This window comes from Pan troglodytes, chromosome 1, assembly GCF_028858775.2.
Source record: "Pan troglodytes isolate AG18354 chromosome 1, NHGRI_mPanTro3-v2.0_pri, whole genome shotgun sequence".
Lineage (NCBI taxonomy): Eukaryota > Metazoa > Chordata > Mammalia > Primates > Hominidae > Pan > Pan troglodytes.
The window spans coordinates 194510722-194538693 of NC_072398.2; the positions used below are offsets into that span (position 1 = coordinate 194510722).

Sequence of the window (27972 nt, forward strand, 5' to 3'; positions counted from 1 at the left end):
AAGGATTATATGTTAAGGACAGTCTGCTGGTCTGTTGGTACCTAACCTTTTTTGGGTTGTGAATCCAATAAACTATGAGCAGTTTGAACCTTTCTCAGAAAATGCAAAGAAAATTATTTGTAGTTTTAGAAGAATCATGAATACAGACAATAAAAGACATAAAATATAGTCTATTTCACTCAATTACAAAATATTCAGTGTTGCAGAACCATTGTGGGTAAACATTCCTAATTTTTAGTGAACATATAAAGACCCCGTGCCTCACCAAGACATCCTCCTGTCTTGCCCCCAGAATTCCTGTTTCTCCATCTGCCTGGTCTATGGGCAATGCACAGAATACGTAATGAAGAGGGGAGCAGTGAGTATTGGGTTACACAATTCCCTGGAACCTGGAACACACCCTTCTGAGTACTGTGAAGATGTGGTCCCCAAGGCTAGAGCTGAAAAGAGGCTTAGGGCTGGGTGAGCCTTCCAGCCAGGGTCTGCCTCCAAGTGATGCTCCCCCAGGGCGGGGGGCATAAGGATGGCACCCAGCCAGGTGGGAGCCTGGGCCCTGCCCAGCCTCAAAGCTTTGAGCTCAGGAAATCCGGAGGCAGGGGAGGGGGACATCATTGCCACATTCCCCAGCCCTTTAAGACCCCCAAGGCAGGAAGGCTGCCCGGGCCTCACCAGCTTCCCTCACAGGCTCCTTCCTGGGAGGAAGGGGCTGCCTGTGCCCTCGAAGGCGCAAGGGAGGGCAGGAGGGAGGCTCGGAAGGTGTTGCAATCCCCAGCCCCCGGGCCTGTCAGAGGCTGAGCCATTAACGACAGAGCTCGGGGAGAGAAGCTGGACTGCAGCTGGTTTCAGGAACTTCTCTTGACGAGAAGAGAGACCAAGGAGGCCAAGCAGGGGCTGGGCCAGAGGTGCCAACGTGAGTAGGGGATCCCTAGAGAGGGGCTGAGCCTTGGGCTTGATGGAGAGCTGGAATCCTGGGGCCACTCCCCACAGCTCTGCCAAGTGTTCATGTCCGGGGTCCTAGGCCTGGGGCCAGGGATTCGTCCTTTGGAACCCCAGCCCTGGACACTGAGTCTCTTTTCACAGGATGCCCCTACTTTTGGGGGTATTGCACCAGGGAAGTCACTCACAGCCAAGTATCTCCTTGGGGACACTGAGCTGGGCTGGGGACAGGCATAATCATTCTCCCCTCCCCATGCCTCTGTCTCTCAGGACGTGTGTGTCTGTGAGTTCCAGCCGCGCAACCCCTCCCCGTCTGGGTCTCTATTTCACTCTCTGTTTCCATCTTTCCTCCTCAGCTTCTCTCTGGCTTGCTATCTCTCTGAGTTTCTCTGTCTCGCATATTTCCTGCTATCTCTTGAATCTTAAACTCTCGGTAACAGACGCTTCCCGGGCTCCAGGCCTCCGAGTGCCCCCCTCCCCGCTCTCTGGGTTGGCGTACATTGGGCCCTTTTTCTCTGTCTCTCGACATCTCTCTGGCCTCAATCGTCCTCTTGGCGAGTCTCTCTGTCGTTTCAGTCTGTGTGGATTTCAGTCACCGCCTCACTCTGTCACTCTTCCTGTTGCTCTCTCTTTTTCTTTATCTGCAGCATATCTGGAAATGCCTCTCCCCTCTGTTTATTCCCAGCCCCCTCCTCCCTCCCCACCCTTCCCACAGAAAGAATCTCGAGGTGAGAGTAGAAACAGCAAGGGAGCGAGGGGTGTGAACTGGGGAAGAGAGTGTGAGGGGAGAGGGTTGAGTGTGATGAGGGAGAAACAGAAAGAGGGAATGTGAAGCCAGCCCAGGAGGCATCGAGCTGTGCTGGGCCACAGGAGTGAGCACCTGCAGAGCCCAGCAGAGATGGCCGCAGTGACAGGAGGGCCAGGGGGCCCAGGAGTTAGGAGGAGAGGATCCAGAAAGGGGGCTTTGGAACTGCGCAGTGTGGCACAGACAAAAGCAAGGTGGCAGTCCTGGGAGGTGTGACCACACAGGCTGTGAGGGAGGCAGGGGTGAGGGGAAAACTGAACTGTGCTGGATTCCGTGAGCTGCTGACCTGCTTTATGGCTCGTGAAAATAACCTATGGTTGCTGAGTGCCAACTCCATGCAAGGCACAGGGCTAACTGCCTTTACCAAAATAATCTCATTTCATCCTCACAACAACCCTGAGGAGTGAGTGCTAATGTTATTTCTTTTCCACAGATGGGGAAACTGAGGCTCGGCTCGGAAAGGTGAAGTAACTTGTCCAAGATCACAAAGCTGGTAAGTGGCGGAGCTGGAGATCAAGTCAGGTGACCTGAATCTTAGCTGGGCTCCAAACCTCTCTGCATATCGGCCCCCCAGAGAGTGAGACCATGCTCCAACAGGTCCTAGGCCCACTTAACCAGGCTGGGGGATGTCCAGGGCTGCAGTGGAGGACCACAGACTGAGGCCAAGCAGGCCAACACCCAGCACCCAGGGGAAGGATGCCGGGGCCTCTTGGGGTTAGGTTGTCTACTCTGGACAGGAGCCAGTGGAGGCAGATAGGGTGGTACTGCACGGGGCATAGGCTGGGCCTGAAGCTGACCCTGGCTAGGGCAACAGGGCTGGGATAGGATCAAAAGCACATGGAGATGAAAACCAGTGTCCCAAAATCTGGGCCTTGGAGGCTAAATCTTCCCCAACCAGTGTTGTGGGGGGATAATCAAACTGGTATGCTATAGTAAGAAGGTTACCAACCACCGATGGGTAGACAGATGCTCGGGATAGTTGTACAGGTTTCTCACTGCACAAAACTGAGGAGTAACTGGAGCCGAAATCCAGGCTGTTCCCTAGTTGCCAGGTCCTAGTGTGGTGCTGCATCCATCCAGAGGAAGGGGTGCTTTCTTTCTGATTTGCACAAAGGAGACTTACGGGCTAGCAGTCACTGGGTATTCCGATACTGCAATATATACATGGATAGACTGGGGGTTTGGGTAAGGCCCCTGTGAGCAGTAACAACCTTGGGTATCTGGGCAGTTCTTATCCACACCTCTGTCTGGGAGGAAGAGAAAAGGATTCTCCTACCCTTCTCCCTGCTGAGCACAAGGGATCTGCTGGGACACCACCTGCGTGTATGTGTCCAGATATGTACATGCAAGCTGACCAGTGATTCCCACTGATCTGCCACCAAGAGCACCAACTCGTGCTGGAGGATCAGGTGTTGGCTCCAAGACCCCAGTGGGAGCAGGGTGAAGATGAGGCTGGACACCCACCCAAGTGGTAGAAACCTCTGCATACTTCCTAAGACTGGAGCCAAGGCACCCTCCATCCAGGTGCTATGGCCGTGACCTCATGATGCCTGACCCCAGAAGGCCACCAGAGGTCTGTGCCCAAAATTGGGGGCATACTGGACCCTTCGGGTGCCCCACTTGATATTCTCTCAGCCCACATGGCTGAGGCAGCCAGCTTCCTGCAGGCATAACCTGACAGCCCCTTGCCTCAGTTGCTCCATAGAGTTCTCCCTTTCTTCCAGGGAGCGTCCCTGACAACACTGGCATGGCTTCCCCAGGAGAACCTGCCTAGTACTCATGCATGCCCAACCTGGATGTGCCAGGGAATGAACACCCCAAGAGACATCCCTTGACCAATGGGGGGCAGGAGTCAGTGGGTAAATCTTCCCATCTTCCCTCCCATCCAAGGGATAAATTGACCCTCCAGTGGACAGCTCTGAGAAGTGTTCTACATGGCTCTTTGGAAGGTTCCAGCAGGATAGAGCCCCAGTTGTCCATAGAGGTGACCAACATGATGATGTAACTTTGTGTTGGCTTTCTCTCCTTCCCTGTTTCATTCTCCCCAGTCCCTTATCTGCTGCTAGGATCTTCTCAAAATAAACTACCAGCATGCAATTCCTCATCTCAGGTTCTGCTCTCTAGGGGTAGCCTAGCTTAGATAGCTGGGAAGGCAGAAGAATGCTCTTCCTCACTGCTCCTTTCCCTGCTCTTTCCTGGAAGGCAAGTATAATAACAGTGGCTGTCACTGTCATTTCCTATGTTCCAGGCACTGTGAAAAGCCCTTGACTTGCATCATTTTGTGTCTTCCTCTCAAAGTCTCATGCAGTATAGGCTGCTGTTACTTCCATTTTGCAAAGAAACTAAGGCTCAGAGAAGTGAAGCAACCTAGTCAAAGCTGCACAGTGACAGACAAGGATTAAGATCAGCTCTGACTCCAAAGCCCATGGTCTTAAACAACCCTTCTGCCTCCAGGTGAACATCAAGTTGGTGCTATGGCAAGGCTGGGAACCTGCAGCCTGACTTGGGCTGCCCTGATCATCCTGCTGCTCCCCGGAAGTGAGTATGGCCAAGGATGAGGGTGCAGTGGGGAGGGGAAGCTACAAGGAGAGATATTGGGAATTTCCTTGCACTGCCACATGGCTCCTGGGATTCCCAGAGAATCCCAAGAGACTCAAGACTGAGCCACAGATGTGGGGTAGCTGGTCTCCCACCCACAGACTTCCACAGGCAAACCACCACCCAAGAGGAATGGTGAGACGACCCGGGCTGGTCATCCTGGAAAAGGCCAGTGAGGCGCAGATCTTGTCCGCAAATCTCTACCAAGCTGTCAGAAGCAACCCATGGGTCCTATGCAGCCTTGGTGGGCAGCAAAGGGATCAGGATGGAAGCTACAAGGGGACAGGTTTCATCCTGAAACAAAGAAGCCCAGGCAGAGCTTGATTTCCAACCATGGAAACTCTGTCTTGAGAGGTACAGAACTTCCCATCCCCAGGGGTATGCAAGCTGAAGCCAGGATTGACAAAGATGCTGTGCAGCAGGGGTTGGCAAACTTTGTCTGACAGTAATGTTTGGGCTTTGCAGGCCACATGCTGTCTCTGTTCCTTGTTTGTTTGTGAGACAGGGTCTCCCTCTGTTGCCCAGGCTGGAGTGCAGTGACACAATCGCAGCTCACTGCAGCCTCAACCTCCTGGGCTCAGGTGATCCTCCTGCCTCAGCCTCCAAGGTAGTGCAGGGCATGCCACCACACCCAGCTAATTTTTTTTTTTTTTTTTTTTTTTGTAGAGATGTAGTTTTGCCATGTTGCCCAGGCTGGTCTCAAACTCCTGGGTTCCAGCAATCCACCTGCCCTGACCTCCCAAAGTATGGGGATTACAAGCATGACCCGCCATGCCCTGCCTATTGCATGTTTTTTGGTTTTTGTTTTTTTGTTTTTTGAGATGGAGTCTCACTCTCTTGCCCAGGCTGAAGTACAGTAGCGGGATCTCAGCTCACCGCAACCTCCGCCTGCCGGGTTCAAGCGATTCTCCTGCCTCAGCCTCCCGAATAGCTGGGATTACAGGCACCTGCCACCAGGCCCCGCAAATTTTTGTATTTTTACTAGAGATGGGGTTTCACCATGTTGGCCAGGCTGGTCTCAAACTCCTGACCTCAGGTGATCCACCCACCTCGGCCTCCCAAAGTGCTGGGATTACAGGCATGAACCACCACGCCCAGCCCTGTGGCATGTTTTTATTTGGTTTTTGCTTTGCTTGTTTTTAACTCTTTAAAAATGTAAGGAACATTCTTAGTTGTTAGGCCATACGAAAATAAGCCACTCAAGCCCTGCTGTAGAGGGCAGACCATCAGGTAGAGTTTTGAAGCAAACAACCTTGTAAAGTTTCTTCCAGCCTGAAATCCTGAGTCTGGGCCGGGCGCGGTGGCTCACGCCTGTAATCCCAGCACTTTGGGAGGCCTAGGCGGGTGGATCACAAGGTCAGGAGATCGAGACCATCCTGGCGAACACAGTGAAACCCTGTCTCTACTAAAAATACAAAAAATTAGCCGGGCATGGTGCCGGGTGCCTGTAGTCCCAGCTACTCGGGAGGCTGAGGCAGGAGAATGGCGTGAGCCCAGCAGGCGGAGCTTGCAGTAAGCCGAGATCACGCCACTGCACTCCAGCCTGGGCGGCAGAGTGACTCCGTCTCAAAAAAAAAAAAAAAGAAATCCTGAGCCTGTGAAGCAGTAGAAGCCCTTTGTTGAGAATCATGAACTTGCTCTGTGACCCTGGGCAAACTGCCTCTCCTCTTAGGGCCTTCGCATCCCCATCAGTAAAACGGGCCTAAGAACACCTGAGAGAGGACAGAAAGCATTGCGGGCAAAGTGTATGTTGATTTGTTTGTTTATTTATTTATCAAAAAAAATTCATCGGCCGGGCACGGTGGCTCATGCCTGTCATCCTAGCACTTTGGGAGGCTGAGGCGGGTGGATCACGAGGTCAGGAGATCGAGACCAGCCTGCCAGCATGGTGAAAACCCATCTCTACTAAAAATACAAAAAAAAATTAGCCAGGCATGGTGGTGCGTGCCTGTAGCCCCAGCTACTCAGGAGGCTGAGGCAGGAGAATCGCTTGAACCTGGGAGGCGGAGGTTGCAGTGAGCCGAGATTGTGCCACAGCACTCCAGCCTGGGTGACAGAGCGAAACTCCTTCACAAAATAATAATAATAATAAATATTCACCAAGGTCCTACTCTGTACTAGGCACTGGGAATACAGTAATAAGCAAACAGCCAAGGTCTGCTGGCCTCACAGAATTTATAGTCTAGCTGGAGTGATAGATAAGTAAATAATCATAAGACTCTATAATTATGAAGGATAATAAGAGCTTTGAGGAAGTACAGGGACCTTGGCCTCCTCCAGTTCGTTAGTGCCTGGTCTGGTTTCTTCAAGATGCCTAAGCGTTAACCAGGTGAAACAGGGGTGGGAAAGAGAAAGAAGAGTCCCTCCAAAAAGAACAGCACGCCAGGCACAGTGGCTCATATCTGTAGTCCCAGCATTTTGGGAGGCTGAGGCAGGAGGATTGCTTGAGCCCAGGAGCTCAAGATTAGCCTGGGCAACATAGTGAAACCCCATCTCTACCAAAAAAAAAAAATCAAAAAATTAGCAAGGTTTGCTGGCATGAACCTGTAGTCCCAGCTACTCAGGAGGCTGAGGTGGAAAGATCACTTGAGCCTAGGAGGTCAAGGGTGCACTGAGCCGTGATCGTGCCACTGCACTCCAGCCTGAGTGACAGAGCAAGAACTTGAAGAAAAAAAAGAAAAGAAAAAGGAAACCAAAACAAAACAACAACAACAACAAAAAAAAACAGCAGGTACAAAGATCCAGAGATTAGAAAGATTTTAGAGTTTTCAAAGAATAGCAAGAATGAGCCAGAATAGCTGGAGCTGAGAGAACGGTAAAAGCTAGAACTGAGAGGGTCAGGCAGGGGCCAGGCCACAGGAGCTATTGAAGGATTTGAGTGTTTATCCTAATGATGGCAGCAAATACTCACATGCCAGACACTGCTCTAAATGCCTTCCATATGTTATCGCATGTAATCCTTCCAGCAACACTAAGGTAGGGACGATTTTTATCCCCATTTTACAGATGAGAAAACTGAGGCACAGGAAGTCTCAGAAATATACCAGGATCATGTAATTAATAAGCAATAGAACCAGAATTTAAACCTAGGCAGTCTAGTTCCAACATCCACACTCATCCATCACACCATACTGCCTTTCAGAGCAATAATGTGCCATTGAAGTGCTGCGATGGAGATGGGGTAGCAGAATCAGATTTGAATTGTGAAAAGATTGCTGTGGCTATGGGTTCTTATCACTCTAATCACTGCTTGCACCATCCTTGGGGAGGGCACTGGGGAGTTAACAGTCTCCATCTGGTGGTGTGCTGGTGCTGGCTTGCAAAAACTAATTGTGCACCTCTCTTCCCAACTCCCCGATCAATGTCACATCAATAGGCTGAAATCAGCTACGGTGAGAGCACTTACACCGCGGAAAGGCACACACTACAAACCAGGGTCTGCTTTTCTCTGCCAAGCTGGCTGATAAACAGTTACCAGCACATCACTATCTCTGTCTCACCCCCGTAGCCTCTCGAAGTCTCCATCCCCATCCTTCCATTTCCAGCCCCCATATCTTGAAGGGTGAGACAGGAAGGTGAGGCCTCTTGAGTCTAGGAGTACAAAGGCCTAGATTATAGCCCAGCTCTGCTAGGCAGAGGCATTGTTCCTGGCCCATTCTCTTCCACCCCAGGTCTGGAGGAGTGCGGGCACATCAGTGTCTCAGCCCCCATCGTCCACCTGGGGGATCCCATCACAGCCTCCTGCATCATCAAGCAGAACTGCAGCCATCTGGACCCGGAGCCACAGATTCTGTGGAGACTGGGAGCAGAGCTTCAGCCCGGGGGCAGGCAGCAGCGTCTGTCTGATGGGACCCAGGAATCTATCATCACCCTGCCCCACCTCAACCACACTCAGGCCTTTCTCTCCTGCTGCCTGAACTGGGGCAACAGCCTGCAGATCCTGGACCAGGTTGAGCTGCGCGCAGGCTGTAAGTCCTTCCAGCCATCCAACTACTCTGCCTCCAACACCCTCCTGCCGATACTAATAAGAATATTACCAGCCGGGCACGTTGGCTCACGCCTGTATTCCCAGCACTTTGGGAGGCCGAGGCAGGCGGATCACCTGAGGTCAGGAGTTCATGATCAGCCTGGCCAACAAGGCGAAACCCCGCCTCTACTAAAAATACAAAAAAATTAGCCAGGCATAGTGGCGGGTGCCTGTAATCCCAGCTACTCGGGGGGCTGAGGCAGGAGAACTGCTCGAACCCAGGAAGCGGAGGTTGCAATGAGCTGAGATCACGCCACTGCACTCCAGCCTGGGCAACAAAAGCGAAACTTGGTCTCAAAAAAAAGAAGAAAAAAAAAAAAGAGTACTACCTATTGAGCTCTTATCTAATAAGCACTTTATGGGCATGATATCAGGTAACAGTAGTACCAGTTGGTACTACTATGTAGCCTCACTTTGCAGATGATGAAACTGAGGTTCAGGGAGGGTAAGTGACTTGCCCTTATCACACATTAATAAGGATGGAGGCAGTGTGGCTCTAAAGCCAGTGTTGTGACCACTACTCTACATAGCCCAAGTCCTCAGCCATCAGAGGGTGTCTCCAGGGAGAACATCCTCTACCAGCTGGGCTTGTCCCCAGCTTGTCCCCCACCCCAGTTTCAAAAACTTCCTTTCAAACTGAGCAGGATGGAGTTTGTGCCAAGCTGAGGCATAAGGAAAAAACAAAGACCGAGGTTCTTGTTTAAGAATCAGTAATGGGCCAGGCGCAGTGGCTCACACCTGTAATCCCAGAACTTTGGGAGCCTGAGGTAGGTGGATCATTTGAGGTCAGGAGTTTGAGACCAGCCTGGCCAACATGGGGAAACCCCGTCTCTACTAAAAATACAAAAATTAGCCGAGTGAGCCGAGATCACGCCACTGCACTCCAGCCTGGGCCACAGAGTGAGACTCCGTCTCAAAAAAAAAAAAAAAAAAGCATCAGTAATGGCCACTGCTAACACTTACATAGCATTTCCTGTAAGTTAGGCACTGTTCTGAGCACTTCATGTAGAGTGAGTCATTTAGCCCTTGTGATAACGCTAGGGGGCGGGATTTTACCATTATCCCCATTTTACTGATGAGGATGCTGAGGCACGGAGCAGTGAAATAACTTCAAGATCACAGGGCTAATGAATGGCAGGACCAGGATGAAAACTCAAACACTACACTGTCACTGACAAAGGGTCTGGAGTTGGGGGGCTTGGAAGTGGGCCACCACTGGGCTGCTGGGAGTCTGTGATGCTTGCCCCTGTGCGTGCCTGCAACTTAGCTTCCCCCAGGGCTGCCCTTCCAGAGCCACTCTGCCTGGAGACAGGGGGACAGACAAGGTGACAACAGAGCAACCAAGCCAGGGCAAGGCGACAGGGCCAGCTGGTCCCAGAGGAAGCTTTTTGAGTGGTCCCACCCAAAGCCCTCACACTCTTCCCACCCACATGCAGACCCTCCAGCCATACCCCACAACCTCTCCTGCCTCATGAACCTCACAACCAGCAGCCTCATCTGCCAGTGGGAGCCAGGACCTGAGACCCACCTACCCACCAGCTTCACTCTGAAGAGCTTCAAGTGAGGAGGGGCCCCCACCTTGGTCCCCTCCCTTTGGATTCTGGGGTAGGGCATGGGTAGGATGCTGGGCATGCCTCTGGGAGGGAGAAGGGAGCCTCGCTTTCTTCCTCTGCTTGGCACCCAAGCCTGGACTATTGGCAGGAGCCGGGGCAACTGTCAGACCCAAGGGGACTCCATCCTGGACTGCGTGCCCAAGGACGGGCAGAGCCACTGCTCCATCCCACGCAGACACCTGCTGTTGTACCAGAATATGGGCATCTGGGTGCAGGCGGAGAACGCGCTGGGGACCAGCATGTCCCCACAACTGTGCCTTGATCCCATGGACGTTGGTGGGTGATGCAGGGGAGGGAGGGGATCCCCAAAATGGGCAGACACTGAGAGGAATGGAGAGGGAAACACAGAACTAGCGACAGACAAGAAGACACTGGAAGACCTAGAGACAGAGGCACAGAAGAGGGACAGAGACAAAGAAAGGTGCAGCTGGAGACAGAGAAATGGGGACACAGACCCAGAGACAGGAAGAGACACAGAGGCAAAGAGACACATTCAGTCATGCTTTCAGCGCGTTTCCTGAAGCACCCACTACATGTTAGGCACTGCTCTAAGTACTGGGGATACAAAGCATCAAAAATGCCCTCAGAATGTTAGATTCCAGTGGGGGGAAAAATAAGATAGAATTTCAGATAGCAATAAGCAGAAAGGAGAAATTCAAGGAGGAGAAGGGCATAGAGAGAGAGAGGAGAAGGAGAGCACTGGCTATTTCAATATGTTGGTCAAGAAAGGCCTCACTAAGAGGGTGACAATTGAGCAGATCCTTGAAGGAAATGAGGGAGCAAGCCGCTGGATATCTGGAGGGAAGACATTTCAAGCAGAAGTAACAACCAGTGCAAAGGCCCTGGGGCAACAGCGGAAACAGAGACCTAGAGAGAAACAAAGACACATAGAGACCGAACCACAGAAACGTGCCATTGGCAACGTGGACAGATGGTGAACCACAGAAAGGGAGACAAGAGGGAGCTAAGGCAGAGCCCTCTAGGGTGGGATAGGGAGACCTTCTGACAGCCCCACTCCTTGCAGTGAAACTGGAGCCCCCCATGCTGCGGACCATGGACCCCAGCCCTGAAGCAGCCCCTCCCCAGGCAGGCTGCCTACAGCTGTGCTGGGAGCCATGGCAGCCAGGCCTGCACATAAATCAGAAGTGTGAGCTGCGCCACAAGCCGCAGCGTGCAGAAGCCAACTGGGCACTGGTGAGGCAGAGGGCAACCTGGAGAGCCTGAGGTGGTGGGGGCAGGGGGCAGGGTAAGTCGGGCTCGAGCTGGCCCTAGAATGGCCCAGCGATCCAAGGCTCAAAGTCATGTCCGCCCCTCACCAGGTGGGCCCCCTCCCCTTGGAGGCCCTTCAATATGAGCTCTGCGGGCTCCTCCCAGCCACGGCCTACACCCTGCAGATACGCTGCATCCGCTGGCCCCTGCCTGGCCACTGGAGCGACTGGAGCCCCAGCCTGGAGCTGAGAACTACCGAATGGGGTAAGGAGGTGATGAGAGGCTGGGAGCAGCCAACAGTATCCAGTCCAGGCCCCAGGCCCCTCCCCAGCTGGCACCCCCTCTTCTTGTTCCATCCACAGCCCCCACTGTCAGACTGGACACATGGTGGCGGCAGAGGCAGCTGGACCCCAGGACAGTGCAGCTGTTCTGGAAGGTGACTCCCTCTGAAGGCCATCCCTCCACCTCGACACCTCCTCCAATCCAAACAGATCCCTACAAACCGGGGCTTAGGACTCCAACAGGTCCGGGAGGCATGGATGCATTTATATGTGATTTGCATGCACTTTGCATGTGCCTAGGGAGCTGAGTTAGCTTTTAGACAGACTATAACGCAGGTCACAGTGCGGTTCAGTGAATAGTTAAGAGCCTGCTGTGTCCACCGACTTGTTTCTTCCTGCCCTCCTTCCTAGAACCTAGCACAAGGGAACGGAGGGAAAAGGGGACGGGGGTGAGAAGCCTGGACCCCAGCCTGGGGAGGCTCCGTTTGTATGATCCATCCACCCCACCTAGAGGCTCCCTCAACTCAAGATGAGCTGCACATCCCCTTCTCTTTTTCCTCCTGTGCCCCACAGCCAGTGCCCCTGGAGGAAGACAGCGGACGGATCCAAGGTTATGTGGTTTCTTGGAGACCCTCAGGCCAGGCTGGGGCCATCCTGCCCCTCTGCAACACCACAGAGCTCAGCTGCACCTTCCACCTGCCTTCAGAAGCCCAGGAGGTGGCCCTTGTGGCCTATAACTCAGCCGGGACCTCTCGTCCCACCCCGGTGGTCTTCTCAGAAAGCAGAGGTAAAGGGGGCTGGCAGCCAGAAGAGCACAGAGGTCAAGCGCATCAATTCAAAGGCTAGACTGCCTGGGTTCAAATCTAGTCCTATTGGCTGGGCGCGGTGGCTCACGCCTGTAATCCCAGCACTTTGGGAGGCTGAGGTGGGCAGATCATCTGAGGTCAGAAGTTCAAGACCAGCCTGGCCTACATGGTGAAACCCCTGTCTCTACTAAAAATACAAAAATTAGCCGGGCATAGTGGCGGGCACCCGTAATCCCAGCTACTCAGGAGGCTGAGGCAGGAGAATTGCTTGAACCTGGGAGGCAGAGGTTGCAGCAAGCTGAGATCACGCCATTGCACTCTAGTCTGGGCAACAGAGGGAGACTCCGTCTCAAAAAAACAAAAAAAAACAAAAAACAAGTCCTATCACTTGCTAACAGTGTGACCTGAGCAAGTTACCTCCCATCCCCGGCCTCTGTTTACACATCCAGCAGATGGGGATGATAACAGCACCTACTGAGCGGTGCCATGGGGTGTACATGAGTTAAGACAAGTGCCTGGCACAAAGTAACTGCTCTACATCTGTCTGCTGTTGTTATTATCATTAGCCAGAACCAGGTTAAGCTCTCTCTCTCACACACACACACACTCACAGCCCATTCTGCCAAGAAAGCCAAGAGAGAAAGCCCCAGGCTTTTCCACCTGGAACATGGTCTGTGAGTTAATTGCTCATTCTCAGGAAATCAGCTGCCACCACCCATTGCTTTCCCTAAACATTGGTCCTCGCAAGGTGGGACTAATAATCACAATAACAATAGTCATAGCTAATATTCCCACTTACTAGCTGTGTGATCTTAGACAAGTTTCTTAACCTCTCTGTGTCTCTCAGTTTTCTCATTAGTAAAATGGGGAAAAGAGTAGTACTTCCTGGGTATGACTATTAGAGGACTCAGTGAATTAAAATGTATCAAGGAGTCCAGTATGGTGGCTCACACCTGTAATCCCAGCACTTTGGGAGGCTGAGGCAGGCGGATCACCTGAGGTCAGGAGGTCAAGACCAGCCTGGCCAACATAGTGAAACCCCATCTCTACTACAAATACAAAAATTAGCCGGGCATGGTGGTAGTTGCCTGTAATCCCAGCTAGTCGGGAGGCTGCGGCAGGAGAATCACTTGAGCCTGGGAGGTGGAGGTTGCAATGAGCCGAGATGGCGCCACTGCACTCCAGCTTGGGCGACAGAGCAAGTCTCTGCATAAAAAATAAAATAAAGTAAGGTAAAGTAAAGTAAAATAAAATAAAATAAATCAAGGACTACGCCTGACACATACCAAGAACAATAGAGTGTTAGCTGTTATCACTAACAAGAACTACTCCATGCCAGGCACTATGCCAGGCTTGTTTCGTGCATCAAGTCATTTAATCTGCACTAAGACCCTATGAGGTAGGAACTTTTATCATCATTTCCACTTTACAGATGAGGAAACTGAGGCTAAGATGTTGACCTACCAAAGGTCACCCAGCCTGTAAGTAGCAAAGCCAGGATTTGAACCCAGGCTTCTGGCTCAAGGGCCTGCATTCTTTTCACCTTCATTCCACCATTTCCCACCCTGTCTCCAGGCCCAGCCCTGACAAGACTCCATGCCATGGCCCGAGACCCTCACAGCCTCTGGGTAGGCTGGGAGCCCCCCAGTCCATGGCCTCAGGGCTATGTGATTGAGTGGGGCCTGGGCCCCCCCAGTGCGAGCAATAGCAACAAGACCTGGAGGATGGAACAGAATGGGAGAGCCACGGGGTTTCTGCTGAAGGGTGAGGCTGGCCTGGAAAGTTGGGCAGGGCCAGGGACAAAGGGAGGCAGTGCTTATCTGACAATAGGCATGGGACAACCTGAACTGCCCAAGAGACATGGATTCTCCAGCCTTTCTTGATCCTTCGTTGTTCTCATTTCATATCCTCATAATCGGGAAGTTCTTCCTACAGTCTAACCTGATCCTTTTTCTATAGCCCTGACTCTGCCACCCTTCTAGCTCTCTCTTCCACTTTTCTTCCCTAATTCTCATCAAATGATCTAAAGAAGATATTGTGGAGGTTAACCCTGAATCATGAGGCCAGGTTAGCCCTCACTAGAGGTCTGAGGCTAGCTCCTGATCATTAGCACAGGTTAGGCCCTAACAGAAGTGCCTACCCCATTTTCTCTCTACAGAGAACATCAGGCCCTTTCAGCTCTATGAGATCACCGTGACTCCCTTGTACCAGGACACCATGGGACCCTCCCAGCATGTCTATGCCTACTCCCAAGAAATGGGTTTGTCAACTATCAGGCCCCTTTCCAGAATCCTCTCCTCTCTCTCCCAAGGCTCTGCCTGGTCCTGAGCAATCAGAAGTATAGGGAACATTGCCTTCCTACCATACTTCCAGTCCTGGAGAGGATCTCTCCCAATCCCCTGGCTTACACTGGATCCCTACAGCTGGACAGAAATCAGGTGCTGGGATAGAAATTGAGTAGGGAGTTGGCACAATTCAAGGAGCAAACCTGGCAAAAATCAAACCATTTCCCAGACAAAAATAAGGTGTTATATGTAACAGAAATTGGACAGAGGGGCCGGGTGCAGTGGCTCACACCTGTAATCCTAACACTCTGGGAGGCCAGGGCAGGCAGATCCCCTGAGTTCAAGAGTTTGAGACCAGCCTAGGCAACCTTGTCTCTACAGAAAAATAAATAAATAAATAAATAAATAAACAAACAAACAAACCAAAAATTAGCTGGGTGCAGCGACACATGCCTGTAACCCCAGCTACTTGAGAGGCTGAGGTGGGAGGATTGGAGGGCTTGAGCCCAGGAGGTCGAGGCTGTAGTGAGCCAAGATGGCGCCACTGCACTCCAGCCTGGGTGACAGAGCGAGACCCTGTCTCAAAAACAAAAAGAAATTGGACAAAGGACCTGGCATAAATTCAGAGAGTGAGTGGCAGAAATCAGAGAGTAAATCAGATGAAATCAGGCCTGGTAGAAATCAGAAAGTGAGGCTTTAGAGTCAAGCAGAGCCAGGTTCAAATCCTGGCTCAGACACTTATTAGCAGTACATGGAATCTGGATTAAATCCCTGGGAAAAATGAGGCTTGGGCATGAGTCCCCTTGGACTGACTCTTTTCTCACCCACCCCACAGTGTCTGGGAAGCCACAAGAAGTCCAATCAGGCTCTTGCTCTGCCCCACTCCCTTCAGCCCCCGCACCTCTCTCTTCCCACAGCTCCCTCCCATGCCCCAGAGCTGCATCTAAAGCACATTGGCAAGACCTGGGCACAGCTGGAGTGGGTGCCTGAGCCCCCTGAGCTGGGGAAGAGCCCCCTTACCCACTACACCATCTTCTGTACCAACGCTCAGAACCAGTCCTTCTGTGAGTCTATCCTCAGTTCCCCCACAGCCCCAGAAGGCCTGGGAGGGGGTGCTCAGCTGCCACGGAGGCAGCTTTACCACCCAGGCCTATGCTGACCGTACACCCCTCCCAGCCGCCATCCTGAATGCCTCCTCCCGTGGCTTTGTCCTCCATGGCCTGGAGCCCGCCAGTCTGTATCACATCCACCTCATGGCTGCCAGCCAGGCTGGGGCCACCAACAGTACAGTCCTCACCCTGATGACCTTGACCCCAGGTAAGGGGAGACGGGGGCTGGGCAGAGATGGCTGTTTGGAGGGTACCCCACCCAAAGGATGCTGATTTTGAGAGTAGCTGGGGACTGACTTTGAATCCCCTGGTCGGAGGGAGGAGACCCAGCCTTCCCAACATGCATTCTAACTTCTTCCGGCCCTGCCCTCACTGCAGAGGGGTCGGAGCTACACATCATCCTGGGCCTGTTCGGCCTCCTGCTGTTGCTCACCTGCCTCTGTGGAACTGCCTGGCTCTGCTGCAGCCCCAAGTGAGTCCCTTTGAGAGACCTGAGATCCTGCTTCCCCCACCCACAGGGAACCTCAGGTCCAGGTGGGCCCATCTAAGTCCCTTCCAGCCTTCCCAAACTTTGGGGCCCATGTCTGAGAGTCCCAGCCCTCAGCTTCTTCTCTCTGCACTAAGGGCAGCTGCACCTCTTCAGGTGGGGTGGGTGGGACAAAAAATGGAAAGATCGGAGGGTGTGTCTGACCCAGCCTCCACCTGCCCCCTTCTCCAGCAGGAAGAATCCCCTCTGGCCAAGTGTCCCAGACCCAGCTCACAGCAGCCTGGGCTCCTGGGTGCCCACAGTCATGGAGGAGGTGAGAATCCAGGAGGGAGAGGGAAATGAGATGGGGATGTCGGCCCAGGCTCAGTGAAGGGACACCTTCTGAAGCCAAGTACTCAGGCCTTCCTGTCACTTCCGGCAACATCTCGTCCCTTTGGACTGAAGCAGACCCAACTTTGAATCCCACCTCTGTCCATCTCAAAGCCTCAGTCACCTCCCTGTGATATGGAAAAACTGACCATGCTGAGTCTGAACGGCGCATGGCATGTGTCAGGCATGTGTGATGAACATACTAGTGCTTTGCAAGTGGAACCCTTTGTGTTCCACCAGTAACAACAGTTGAATGTCCCCACAACTGCCCGGACCCAGACAGGGACGGTGGCTGGGGCAGACATCTGAAATGAGCCGTGCTCTCACCCCACATCCTTGTGTGCAGGATGCCTTCCAGCTGCCCGGCCTTGGCACGCCACCCATCACCAAGCTCACAGTGCTGGAGGAGGATGAGAAGAAGCCGGTGCCCTGGGAGTCCCATAACAGCTCAGAGACCTGTGGCCTCCCTACTCTGGTCCAGACCTATGTGCTCCAGGGGGACCCAAGAGCAGCTTCCACCCAGCCCCAATCCCAGTCTGGCACCAGCGATCAGGTCCTTTATGGGCAGCTGCTGGGCAGCCCCACAAGCCCAGGGCCAGGGCACTATCTCCGCTGTGACTCCACTCAGCCTCTCTTGGCGGGCCTCACCCCCAGCCCCAAGTCCTATGAGAACCTCTGGTTCCAGGCCAGCCCCTTGGGGACCCTGGTAACCCCAGCCCCAAGCCAGGAGGACGACTGTGTCTTTGGGCCACTGCTCAACTTCCCCCTCCTGCAGGGGATCCGGGTCCATGGGATGGAGGCGCTGGGGAGCTTCTAGGGCTTCCTGAGGTTCCCTTCTTGGGCCTGCCTCTTAAAGGCCTGAGCTAACTGGAGAAGAGGGGAGGGTCCATAAGCCCATGACTAAAAACTACCCCAGCCCAGACTCTCACCATCTCCAGTCACCAGCATCCCCCTCTCCTCCCAATCTCCATAGGCTGGGCCTCCCAGGCGATCTGCATACTTCAAGGACCAGATCATGCTCCATCCAGCCCCACCCAACGGGCTTTTGTGCTTGTTTCCTATAACTTCAGTATTGTAAACTAGTTTTTGGTTTGCAGTTTTTGTTGTTGTTTATAGACACTCTTGGGTGTACCTGAGTCTCTGTTATTTATTTTTCAGGGCCCAGCAGTCAGGGGGAAACTTCTCAGAGTTGGTCCTTTCTTCCTCCCTCCCTTCCTTCCTCCCTTCCCTTCCTTCCTTTCCCTTCCTTCCTGCCCTCCTTCCTTCCCTTGCTTCCTTCTGCTAGCTCTCAGCATCTAGGCCCTATGCAAATGACTCAGCTCAGTTCACCCTCAGAGAGCTGCATTCTAGTGGTGGAGACTTGAAAACTGATCCTTAGGGCACAGTGGCATGGGTTACATCGGGGGAGTGACAGTGCGGTGGGACACGGTGAAGAGACTTTGGAAAAACTAACCCCTGTTGGGGAAATAAAATTAAAGACAAAATCCCCTGCCAACGCAGAAAACCTCTTCACAAGGGTAGAAAAGAAAGAAAACAGTGTTATTATTGAATAAGCATTAAACCGGAATGTGATACACTGGTGATCCACTAAAGAGACTGCAAAGAGACAAAAATCTTACTCTTTTATGTAGCCAAGTGAATACAACTTATTGTATCCATTTTCTCAAGATAAACAATAACTGGTCCTCAAGCAAGAGGACTTGGCTGCACCTCACTCTAAATTTACCTGGTAAGTGGGAAGCCACCTGTCTGCTAATTGCCTTTATCCAAAGGAAAAATCGATTTCCCCTATCTTTATAACAAAGGGTAGGTTGCAACTAAGAGCTAGGCACCAACTGAAGTTAGGCTCCTACCCTCCCACAGGAACTGAGAGAGAGAGAGCACTATCTTCCTTAATTATTACATTTCAAAGGGTTGGCCCCCAGGTCCTTGAGAAAAACATTCCGGGGTTGTAAAACTGGCAAGAGGTTTATTTACCTTTTAAGAAGATTTACATTCATCGCAAAGCAGTAGAGAAAGTATTCACAATTACAAGTTTTCTAAAGTAAATGCTCTCAGAAAAGTGAGGGGAAGGAGTCTTTTCCCTTTTTGCGCCAGGGAAAATTAAATTTTCTTTTTCTTACTTCTAATTTGTATTCACCCTTACACCACTCATTTCACAAATAACATCACCGTAAAGATTTACTAAATGCTCACTATATACCAGGTGGTCTGCATACAACTGCCTCAGTTAATCCTCTCAACAACCTAAAAGAGAGATATTGTTATTACTATCCCTACAGGGCCCACAAAGGTTAAGTGACTTGCCCACAAGATCACACGTTGAGTAAATGGCTGAGTTAGGATTCCAGACCAGGACTGTGCGATTCCAAACTCAGCGACTTTAGTCTCCGGGCTACGAGGCTGCCAGAGACATGGCTGAAACCCAGTAGTAGTTCTTACACGGTCCCATCCTTGACTAAGGGAGGGGTGAGGTGGGGTGGAGAGGGGATTGGGTTGGGGGTAGAAGGCTACCGCAGGCGCCATGGACCTCCCAAAATAACCCTGGCCCGAGGGCCAGGAATGAGATTAAGGACGGAACGCATGCCCTCCAAAAAGTGGCATTTTAGAATTTATACAGCACCCCAGCACGCTGCTAAACGTGGGCACACAACCACCACGGCCCGATCACGCGCAGCGGGAACCCGGTCTCTGAGCTCCGCCCCGTGCGTTGCGGCATCAGAGTCACGCCACCTAATCCATTCTCTCGGTCTTCGTCTGCTCCGGTATTGCAACTGCCTCGATTGGTCGATCCTGGGCCAGCATGGCGGCGCCCATGTAACCCGGTCCGTGCCGCAAAGCGAACGGCGGCCGCGGCGCGGGCCCCGCGGGGGTTAGAGGTCACCATGCTGAGGGTCGCGTGGAGGACGCTGAGTTTGATTCGGACCCAGGCAGTTACCCAGGCCCTAGTACCCGGGCTGCCGGGCGGTGGGAGCGCCAAGTTTCCTTTCAACCAGTGGGGCCTGCAGCCTCGAAGTGAGGAGCTGAGAAATGGGACGGCGGGCGTAGGGAAACAGGGTTCGGCGAAGATAGGGAATAAGGAAGCACAGGAGTAGGGGAGAAGGAAGCACAGGAGTAGGGGAGATATACAGCGGTCAGGATAAGGGGGAAAGGGCGGTGGTTGCGCAAGAGGTGAAACAAGATGTGAGAGACAAGGGGTAGGGAAGAAATGGGGCAGCGGTTAGGTTCAGAAGCGCATAGACCATGGCGGACGGGCAATGCGAGGGGCACAGAAAGGAATTGAGGGTGGACTATTTAAGGAGATGGGCCTCAGCCCTCTCTTTTCTGCGTAGGTCTCCTCCTCCAGGCGGCGCGCGGATATGTCATCCGGAAACCAGGTAGGAGTTCCTAAGGTGGGACTTGGGGCGGAAGAGAGACCTCCTGGAAGGCTGGGGTGGGTAAGGGGACCGATGTGGCGAGTTAGAGCCACTAGATGAGGTGAGCCAGAGGTCCTGAGCAAAAGACCCCACGTCCACCTTACACAAAGCCCTAGGCCTGCAGCCTGTATGGGGACAGAGGGGTGTGAAGGGCGGAAGCAGGAGCTTTCCAGGTGAATGAGTGAAAATGAGCTTGCCAGAGGGAGTGCATGGCTGGCACCACCCAGGCCTACCTAGAGTATGGCACTTTGTGTCTGCATTTCTGAGATGCAGGATGTAATTTCCCATTGCAACTCAGTATGCGTAGTAGTTAAGATCCTTCTTATTAGGTAAATGATATGGGGCAAGGTACTTCCTCTCTCTGATTCTTATTTCTAAAATGAGTGTGAAAGTATCCATTTGCAAGGATTGTTAGGATTCAGCGATAATACACGAAAAGCATCCTTAACACTGTGCTCAATTAAATATATTGATAGTATATATTAGAATTTATTATCTGGGGCCGGACGCGGTGGCTTACGCCTGTAATCCCAACACTTTGGGAGGCCAAGGTGGGCGGATCACTTGAGTTCAGGAGTTCGAGACCAGCCTGGCCAACATGGTGAAACCTCGTCTCTACTAAAAATACAAAAAAATTAGCCAGGTATGGTAGTGCGCGCCTGTAATCCCAGCTACTCAGGAGGCTGAGGCAGGAGAATCGCTTGAACCTGGGAGGTGGAGGTTGCAGTGAGCCGATCATGCCACTGCACTCCAGCCTGGGTGACAGAGCGAGACTCCATCTCAAAAAAACAAAAAAGAAAGATGGACATGGCCCCAACATTTTGGGAGGCCAAGGCTGGAGGGTCACTTGAGGCCAGGAGTTCAAGACCAGCCTGGGCAACATAGCAAGACCCAGTCTCTACAAAAAATAAAATAAGTAGAATTTATTGCTATTAATATATTTTTAATATAATTCTTTTCTGCCTCCCTGTCAGAACCAACTTGAGCTGTTACAGACAGAAGAGGCCCATTAATGTTATTTGCATAGCAGGGTCTGACTGGAGAGGATAAGTCCATCTACTCTATTCCTCTTCCTCATCTCCAAGGGATAGCAAGGGTGCACACACCAAGACTGAGGTTTTCCTGTGATCTGTACTTGGTGCTTACATTTCAGGCATCGTACAGCTAGCTGCCTTTCCTCAAACCCCTTAATTCATACATGCAGTCAGCCAGCAAGTGTTTGTTGAGTGCCTAGTCTAGGCTGAGCCATGGGCCAGACTATGGTGGATTCCAAGGGAGTCAAACTCTGTCCTATCCACAGGAGGACCCATCCTAGTGGGGGATCTGAGAACTGTAGAGCCAGATAGGTATGTGAAAGGTGCAGGCACAGTGTAGGGTCTTGGGAAAAGCCACCTACTCCCAGCATGAAATATCAAAGCAGGTGCCCACAGAGTTTGCAAAGGAGAAACTGAGCCGAGAGATATCCAGTGCTTTGCTTGAGACCCTGGATGTCCCTTCTGGAATTGGAGAGTGGGTGAAAAGAGCCAGGTCTGGGAGGGTGGGCAGTGAGAGTTGACTCTGGGTGTTTTCTATCCCCATATTTACTTGACAGCCCAGTCTAGGCTGGATGATGACCCACCTCCTTCTACGCTGCTCAAAGACTACCAGAATGTCCCTGGAATTGAGAAGTAAGCAGGAAGAAACCTAGTAGAGGAGGCAGGGGGCCCTGGGAGGATTGTCGGGGAGTGGGGAAAGACAGTGGCTTTCAGACTTGGCTTGCTGTAGCTGAAGCTTGATCTTGAAGGAGGCAGGGGCCCAGGTGTCCAGGTGTGAGGGTGGGTGGTCAGCAAGGCAGATGGCAATCATGGAGCTCGGCTACTTGGGGTTTTTTTTGTACTCTAGATGAACACCCTGTACCACTAGATTCCAAGGAGCTAACATACTTCACAGGTCTTTGTAGAAATCTCTCATCTCTTGTTCCTCACAAAAGCTGTATGTCCCCATTTTATAGATTTTTCAAGCTGTCCAGTGTCATACAGTTCTAAAGGGCAGAGCTAGAGTTTGAATCCAGGGCTGACTGACACCAAAGCCAGAGGCCCTCTGCTCAGCTCCTATGCAGTGTGGTGGGAGCTGGTCAGTCCCTCCCACTGTGCAATTTAACTTGAAATGTCTCAAAACAGATTGAACCATGTTGTAGCTAAAATGGAAATCCTCTCCTTGCCCTCCCTGTGATGAGACCGGAACAGTCGAGCTGACAGCCCCAGTTTCTATAGTTTTCAGCCCAGCAAGCCAGATCCACACTGACTTTTAATCCCTGGGAAATGGCTCCCCACCTCCAGGGAGATTCATTTGCTACAGAAGGAATTTTTCAATCATCTTTGCTTTTCAAACTAAAATGAAACCAGCATTGCTTTCCTCTCCTCTTCTCCCCCCATGTCTGTCTCATTGCTGTGGTTTATCCACAGGGTTGATGATGTCGTGAAAAGACTCTTGTCTTTGGAAATGGCCAACAAGGTGAGCAGCCTCTGCCAAGCCTCAGCCTCCCGCAGTCTTCTCCTCTGGGACTCCCTTCTACCCTGATTAGCACCCCGCATCTCATGCTTCTCCAGTCACAGCACTTAGCCCACTGTCATTCTGCCTCCATTTGTCAATATCCCTAGACAGAGCATCTTCAGGGCAGGGACACTTTTGTTCCCCCACCATACCCCTAGCACCTGACAAACAGGTGCTCAGTGAATGAATGAATGAGCATAAATGAATGAGCAAGCTTTGGGGACATTCATGCAACAAGTCATTTCCTCTGTCAGTGGCTTTGGCTTTGGGCTCACCTGGATGTGGATAGCCATGTGGTTGGTCAAGGCCACAGTGAGCAGAGTGAAGTCAGGCCCTGAGCCTTATGGCCCTAGTTGCTATAACTGTAGCCAGGGCCCTTGGGGGGAGGAGGGCTAGTTCATAGAGGGTGGCAGACTCCACAGAGTTTCTCTGTCTCTGTCTTCAACAGAAGGAGATGCTAAAAATCAAGCAAGAACAGTTTATGAAGAAGATTGTTGCAAACCCGGAGGACACCAGATCCCTGGAGGCTCGAAGTTGGTCGGGGACCCTTGGGGAGTGGGGGTGTAGGGAAGCCTGCTAGCTGGGACCTGATCTAGGGCTCTTGTCTACAAGCACATGCACATGGGCTGGGGAAAGGGAGAGACATGAAGGACCTAGGGCAATGAAAATTGGACCCTGTATCCCAAGCTCTGATGCTGGAGTCAACACCCAGTTGGACCTTGTACCACTGTGTGAGCTTGGGTAAGTCACCAACCCTCTCTTGGAGCCCCTGCTTCCTCATCTGGAAATGGGGGAATAAGGGAGAGCAGAGCAGAGGTAATGTTACCCACCTCATGGCAGCATTGCGAGAGGCAGCTAGGGGATGTAAACACACCTTGGAAACTAAAGCTCACGATGTGTGATAATAATAGTAAGACTAGGCCAGGCGCGGTGGCTCACGCCTGTAATCCCAGCACTTTGGGAGGCCAAGCAGGCGGATCACGAGGTCAGGAGATCAAGACCATCCTGGCTAACACGGTGAAACCCCGTCTCTACTAAAAATACAAAAAATTAGCCGGGCGTGGTGGCGGGCGCCTGTAGTCCTAGCTACTGGGGCTGAGGCAGGAGAATGGCGTGAACCTGGGAGGCGGAGCTTGCAGTGAGCCGAGATCGCGCCACTGCACTCTCGCCTGGGCAACAGAGCGAGACTCCGTCTCGAAAATAAAAAAATAATAGTAAGACCAACATTTTGAACCCTCTTGTGCCAGACAGACACCATGGTGCATTCCCAAGGGAATAATGTTGCTACTTTGGTTCGGGCTAGAACTGGCAGTAGTCCTCATTAGATGTGAGTGAAAAGCGCCACCATTTCCCCCTCTCTCTGGGTGCAGTTTCTCTTCATTGCCCACTGAGAGCAAGTGAGGTAGACTAGTGGACCTGCAGAGGATCTGCACACTTTCTCTCCTTTGCCATTGGCCTATATTACAGCCTCCTCCTCCTCTTCCACCCTCCTGCCTTCATTCTTCTCCCTTCATTCTTTTCTTCTCCCTCTGCCAGGGATTAAAGTCTGGTGAGTTCATCTTGGATACTAAAACCCCACTGAGAACTGGACTCAAGGGTCCTCCATAGCCCCTTTTGAGAAGATGAGTTTCAGCTTCCCTTGCCCTGCTAAAGCCCTGGGCTAGGGACCAGCTCGGCCACAAAAGGCCTGCTTATCTTTCCTCACCTGTTTCTGCATTATCACTACTGAAATCCCCAGGTTGGCAGGAACAAATGGCCTGGACTGGCAAGGTGGTTACTGGGGTCGTCTTTAAGCACAAGTTTTGATTCTTTTTTTTTTTTTTTTTTTTTTTTTTAGACCGGATCTCACTCTGTCACTCAGGCTGGAATGCAGTCAGTGGCAGGCGTGATCATGGCTCACTACAGCACAACTTCTGGGGCTCCAGCAATTCTACCTCAGGCTCCCAAGTAGCTGGGACCAAAGGCATGCACAACCATGTCAAGCTAATTTTTGTGTTTTTGGTAGAGACAGGATTTCATCATATTGCCCAGGCTGATCTCGAACTCCTGAGCTCAAGCAATTCACCTGCCTCAGCCTCCCAAAGTGCTGGGATTACAGGCATGAGCCGCCACGCCCAGCCCACAGATGTCACTTCTGCCTTTCCATTATTACTCAGTTTTCTGAATGCCAGTTGCTTCTAGCATAGTGCCTGCTCTAGAGAACCCCTCAGGAACCAAGGCCCATCTTTCTGTGTTGTTCCACTCAACACTTAAGTTGCTGTGATGGAGCCATGTGGTCGGGGTCAGGGTTCCCACTGCACTTTCCGCAGTGCTCCCAGAACTCAATATGTACTGGGAAGGGCCTGCTGTAGTGACAGCCTCTCTTTGGGGCCAGCTTCTGCTTTTGCCCCCATCTTTGCAGTACAGGGGGTAAATTAAACAAGAGGATGCCTGAATGAAGGATATCCTGGGTTCTTGAGAGACAAGTGGGAGCTGATAATTCTGAAAATTCATTAGTCAAAGCATGGAGATAAGGGTGGCAGCAGGAAGGGCAGAGGCAAGGAGTAGACCCATGACAGTTTTAGAATCTTATTTGTGCCAAAATACTTTACTGCATTGGCTTGGACCTCTAATACAATGTTGAATTGTTAACCATGATAGCACTGTATCCTGGTCTAATTCCTGAATTGAATGGCTAGTCTTACCATTAAGAATGCTATTTGCGGCCAGGCATGGTGGCTCACACCTGTAACCCCACCACTTTGGGAGGCCAAGGCAGGTGGATCACTTGAGGTCAGGAGTTTGAGACCAGCCTGGCCAACATGATGAAACCCCGTCTCTACTAAAAATAGAAAAATTAGCCGTGTGTGGTGGCGGGCGCCTGTAATCCCAGCTGCTCTGGAGGCTGAGGCAAGAGAGTCACCTGAACCTGGGAGGCAGAGGCTGTGGTGAGCCGAGATCGCACCACTGCACTCCAGCCTGGGCAACAGAGCGAGACTCCGTCTCAAAAAAAAAGAATACTATTTGCTATGATTTTTGGATGATATCTTTATAATATTAAGGGATGTCCCTTCCTTGGATTTTGCTTTTTAAGGGAAGGTAATGTCTAAGATAAGCCTTTGAAATCTTGAAATTCAGAGTGATTTGGGATTTATAGAGAGCTGTACAGAGCATTGGTGATTGTTATTCCTTGAGTTCTTAAAACGTAAACCAGGCCTGGGCCCTTCCTTCCTCTGTGCCCAACTCTCATCCTCTGTGGTTTGTGGTTTCAGTTATTGCCTTGTCTGTCAAGATCCGCAGTTATGAAGAACACTTGGAGAAACATCGAAAGGTAAACTCTGGACGTCATTCACAGTTAAACAGCAGCAGCCTGGGGGAAAGGGGTCCGGAGGGGAAGGGCTCTGGGTCCAGAGAAGGAGGCTTAGAAGCCATTGGGCTGTAGCACCAGAGTGCCCACCCCTCAGCTCCCGTGGGAAAAATGCTTCCCTCCTGCCTCCAGAGGACTTGGAGCCTTACAAGGCCATGCTGAGTGTCACCAGGGGTTAAGAACACAAACTTGAGAGCATGATCACTGTGTCTGGCACATGCTGAGTGCTCAGTAAATATTTGTTGAATGCATGAATGGAGTCAGATTGCCCTGGGTTCAAATCCGAGCTCTGCCACTTCCACTTAACTAGCTGTGTGATATTAGGGAAGTACAGGTCTCAGCCTCAGTTTTCTTTTCAATAAGATGGAGATCATACAAATACTTGCTCACAGGATTGCAAGGATTCTGTGAAATAATAATAACAGCCAATGTGGTGCATATAAAGTCTTTAGGCCCTGTGCTAAGTACTTCACATGCATCTTCTTATTTGACTCTCATGACTTTTTTTCCCATCTTAATGAGGAATAATCTAGTCATGGAATGATTAAGTTATTCCTTAAGGCATAGCACTGGGAAGTGATGTACTGAGACCTTGAAACAAGGCAGTCTTGCTCCGAGACCCATATATATATTTTTTTTTTTTTTTTTCCTGATACAGAGCCTTGCTCTGTCACCTAGGCTGGAGTGCAGAGGTGCGATCTCGGCTCACTGCAGGCTCCGCCTCCCAGGTTCAAGCAACTCTCCTGCCTCAGCCTCCTGAGTAGCTGGGACTACAGGCGCGTGCCACCACGCCCAGCTAATTTTTTGTATTTTTAGTAGAGACAGGGTTTCACTGTGTTAGCCAGGATGGTCCCAATCTCCTGACCTCGTGATCTCCCCACCTCGGCCTCCCAAAGTGCTGAGATTACAGGTGTGAGCCACCATGGCCAGCCATATTCTTAACCATTATACCATATCTCAGCACAGTGTCTGGCACAGAGCTGCTGTAATTAGGCAAATGCTGTTATTTTTAATAAACACATGATTGTGAATACAGACTGGTCCAGCACCATGCCTGGCACCTCAGTGTTCCCTGGAGCCTGCTTCTTAAAGATCACAGTTTTGCTTATTTGAGGTGTGGGACAGCAGCCCTACTGCAGAGGTCCTTCACAGGGCAGCAGCCAGCTGTGGGTAGGCATTTCCAGGAAGAGCACAAGGCCTTCCTTCCTCTCTACCCCAGCTGACAGTTTGCTAAGCTATGGAGAGTCTGAGTGGGTAGTGTAGGAGAAAGAGCATGAGGTTTGAAGTCAGACCAATAGATAGAGATTCAAGACCCTATCTCAGCACTCACAGTTCTAAAGACCTTTTGTGAATCAGATAACATCTTTAAACCTTTGTTTTCTCATCTGTAAAATGGGAATAACAATGATAATACCTCCTTCAGAATTGCATTAATATTTGCATAAGATTACTGAGAAATTTCAGTGAAATAATAAAATGACCATTGTTTGTTACTGTGAACAACAGTAACACTTATATAATACTAAAAGTAATGAGAATCTCTTGCAGGACAAAGCCCACAAACGCTATCTGCTAATGAGCATTGACCAGAGGAAAAAGATGCTCAAAAACCTCCGTAACACCAACTATGATGTCTTTGAGAAGATATGCTTGGGGCTGGGGATTGAGTACACCTTCCCCCCTCTGTATTACCGAAGAGCCCACCGCCGATTCGTGACCAAGAAGGCTCTGTGCATTCGGGTACGAGTCAGAATTGCTGCTTTGCTTGGCCCCACTCAGGGACTGGGATGGAGGAAGCAGAAGGGAGGGATCATCTGTTTCTGTTAGAGGCATGGAACTGGCCCCAGGCCCTGGAATGGATCCAGGGAGGTCACAGGCCACCAACCCCATGGAGAAAGGCTGGGGTTACCATCTGGGGGAAATAGTTCCCATCCCACTTGTTCCAAGTCTGAGGTTTTGCACAGGATTACCAGGTCTTTTTCTGCCCCTTTTCACCCCCAGGTTTTCCAGGAGACTCAAAAGCTGAAGAAGCGACGAAGAGCCTTAAAGGCTGCAGCAGCAGCCCAAAAACAAGCAAAGCGGAGGAACCCAGACAGCCCTGCCAAAGCCATACCAAAGACACTCAAAGACAGCCAATAAATTCTGTTCAATCA

At 51.4% G+C, this 27972-nt stretch overlaps 2 protein-coding genes across 4 annotated transcripts; both read left to right on the forward strand.

Moving 5' to 3' along the window:
* The first annotated feature begins 807 nt into the window (after window positions 1-807).
* On the forward strand, window positions 808-17656 carry CSF3R (colony stimulating factor 3 receptor). Of its 3 annotated transcripts, XM_016959374.3 has the most exons (18): window positions 808-910; window positions 2175-2234; window positions 4196-4279; window positions 8011-8307; window positions 9803-9926; window positions 10068-10255; window positions 11004-11173; window positions 11299-11452; window positions 11551-11624; window positions 12043-12256; window positions 13851-14039; window positions 14434-14535; window positions 15478-15624; window positions 15737-15877; window positions 16048-16141; window positions 16388-16469; window positions 16872-17078; window positions 17499-17656. In XM_016959374.3, the coding sequence occupies exons 3-18, from the start codon at window positions 4216-4218 to the stop codon at window positions 17601-17603; spliced, it is 2352 nt and encodes a 783-aa protein (XP_016814863.1). In that variant the 5' UTR covers window positions 808-910; window positions 2175-2234; window positions 4196-4215; the 3' UTR covers window positions 17604-17656. The 3 variants fall into 3 exon arrangements, with proteins under 3 accessions (XP_016814863.1, XP_016814847.3, XP_054521830.1); XM_016959358.4 differs by lacking the exon at window positions 17499-17656 and having other exon boundaries at window positions 821-910; window positions 16872-17448; XM_054665855.2 differs by lacking the exon at window positions 17499-17656 and having other exon boundaries at window positions 821-910; window positions 16391-16469; window positions 16872-17448.
* Window positions 17657-19273: 1617 nt separating this feature from the next.
* Window positions 19274-27972, forward strand: MRPS15 (mitochondrial ribosomal protein S15). Its single transcript, XM_524665.6, has 8 exons — window positions 19274-19540; window positions 19858-19902; window positions 21533-21608; window positions 22386-22434; window positions 22922-23006; window positions 25725-25783; window positions 27368-27559; window positions 27821-27972. The coding sequence occupies exons 1-8, from the start codon at window positions 19411-19413 to the stop codon at window positions 27956-27958; spliced, it is 774 nt and encodes a 257-aa protein (XP_524665.3). The 5' UTR covers window positions 19274-19410; the 3' UTR covers window positions 27959-27972.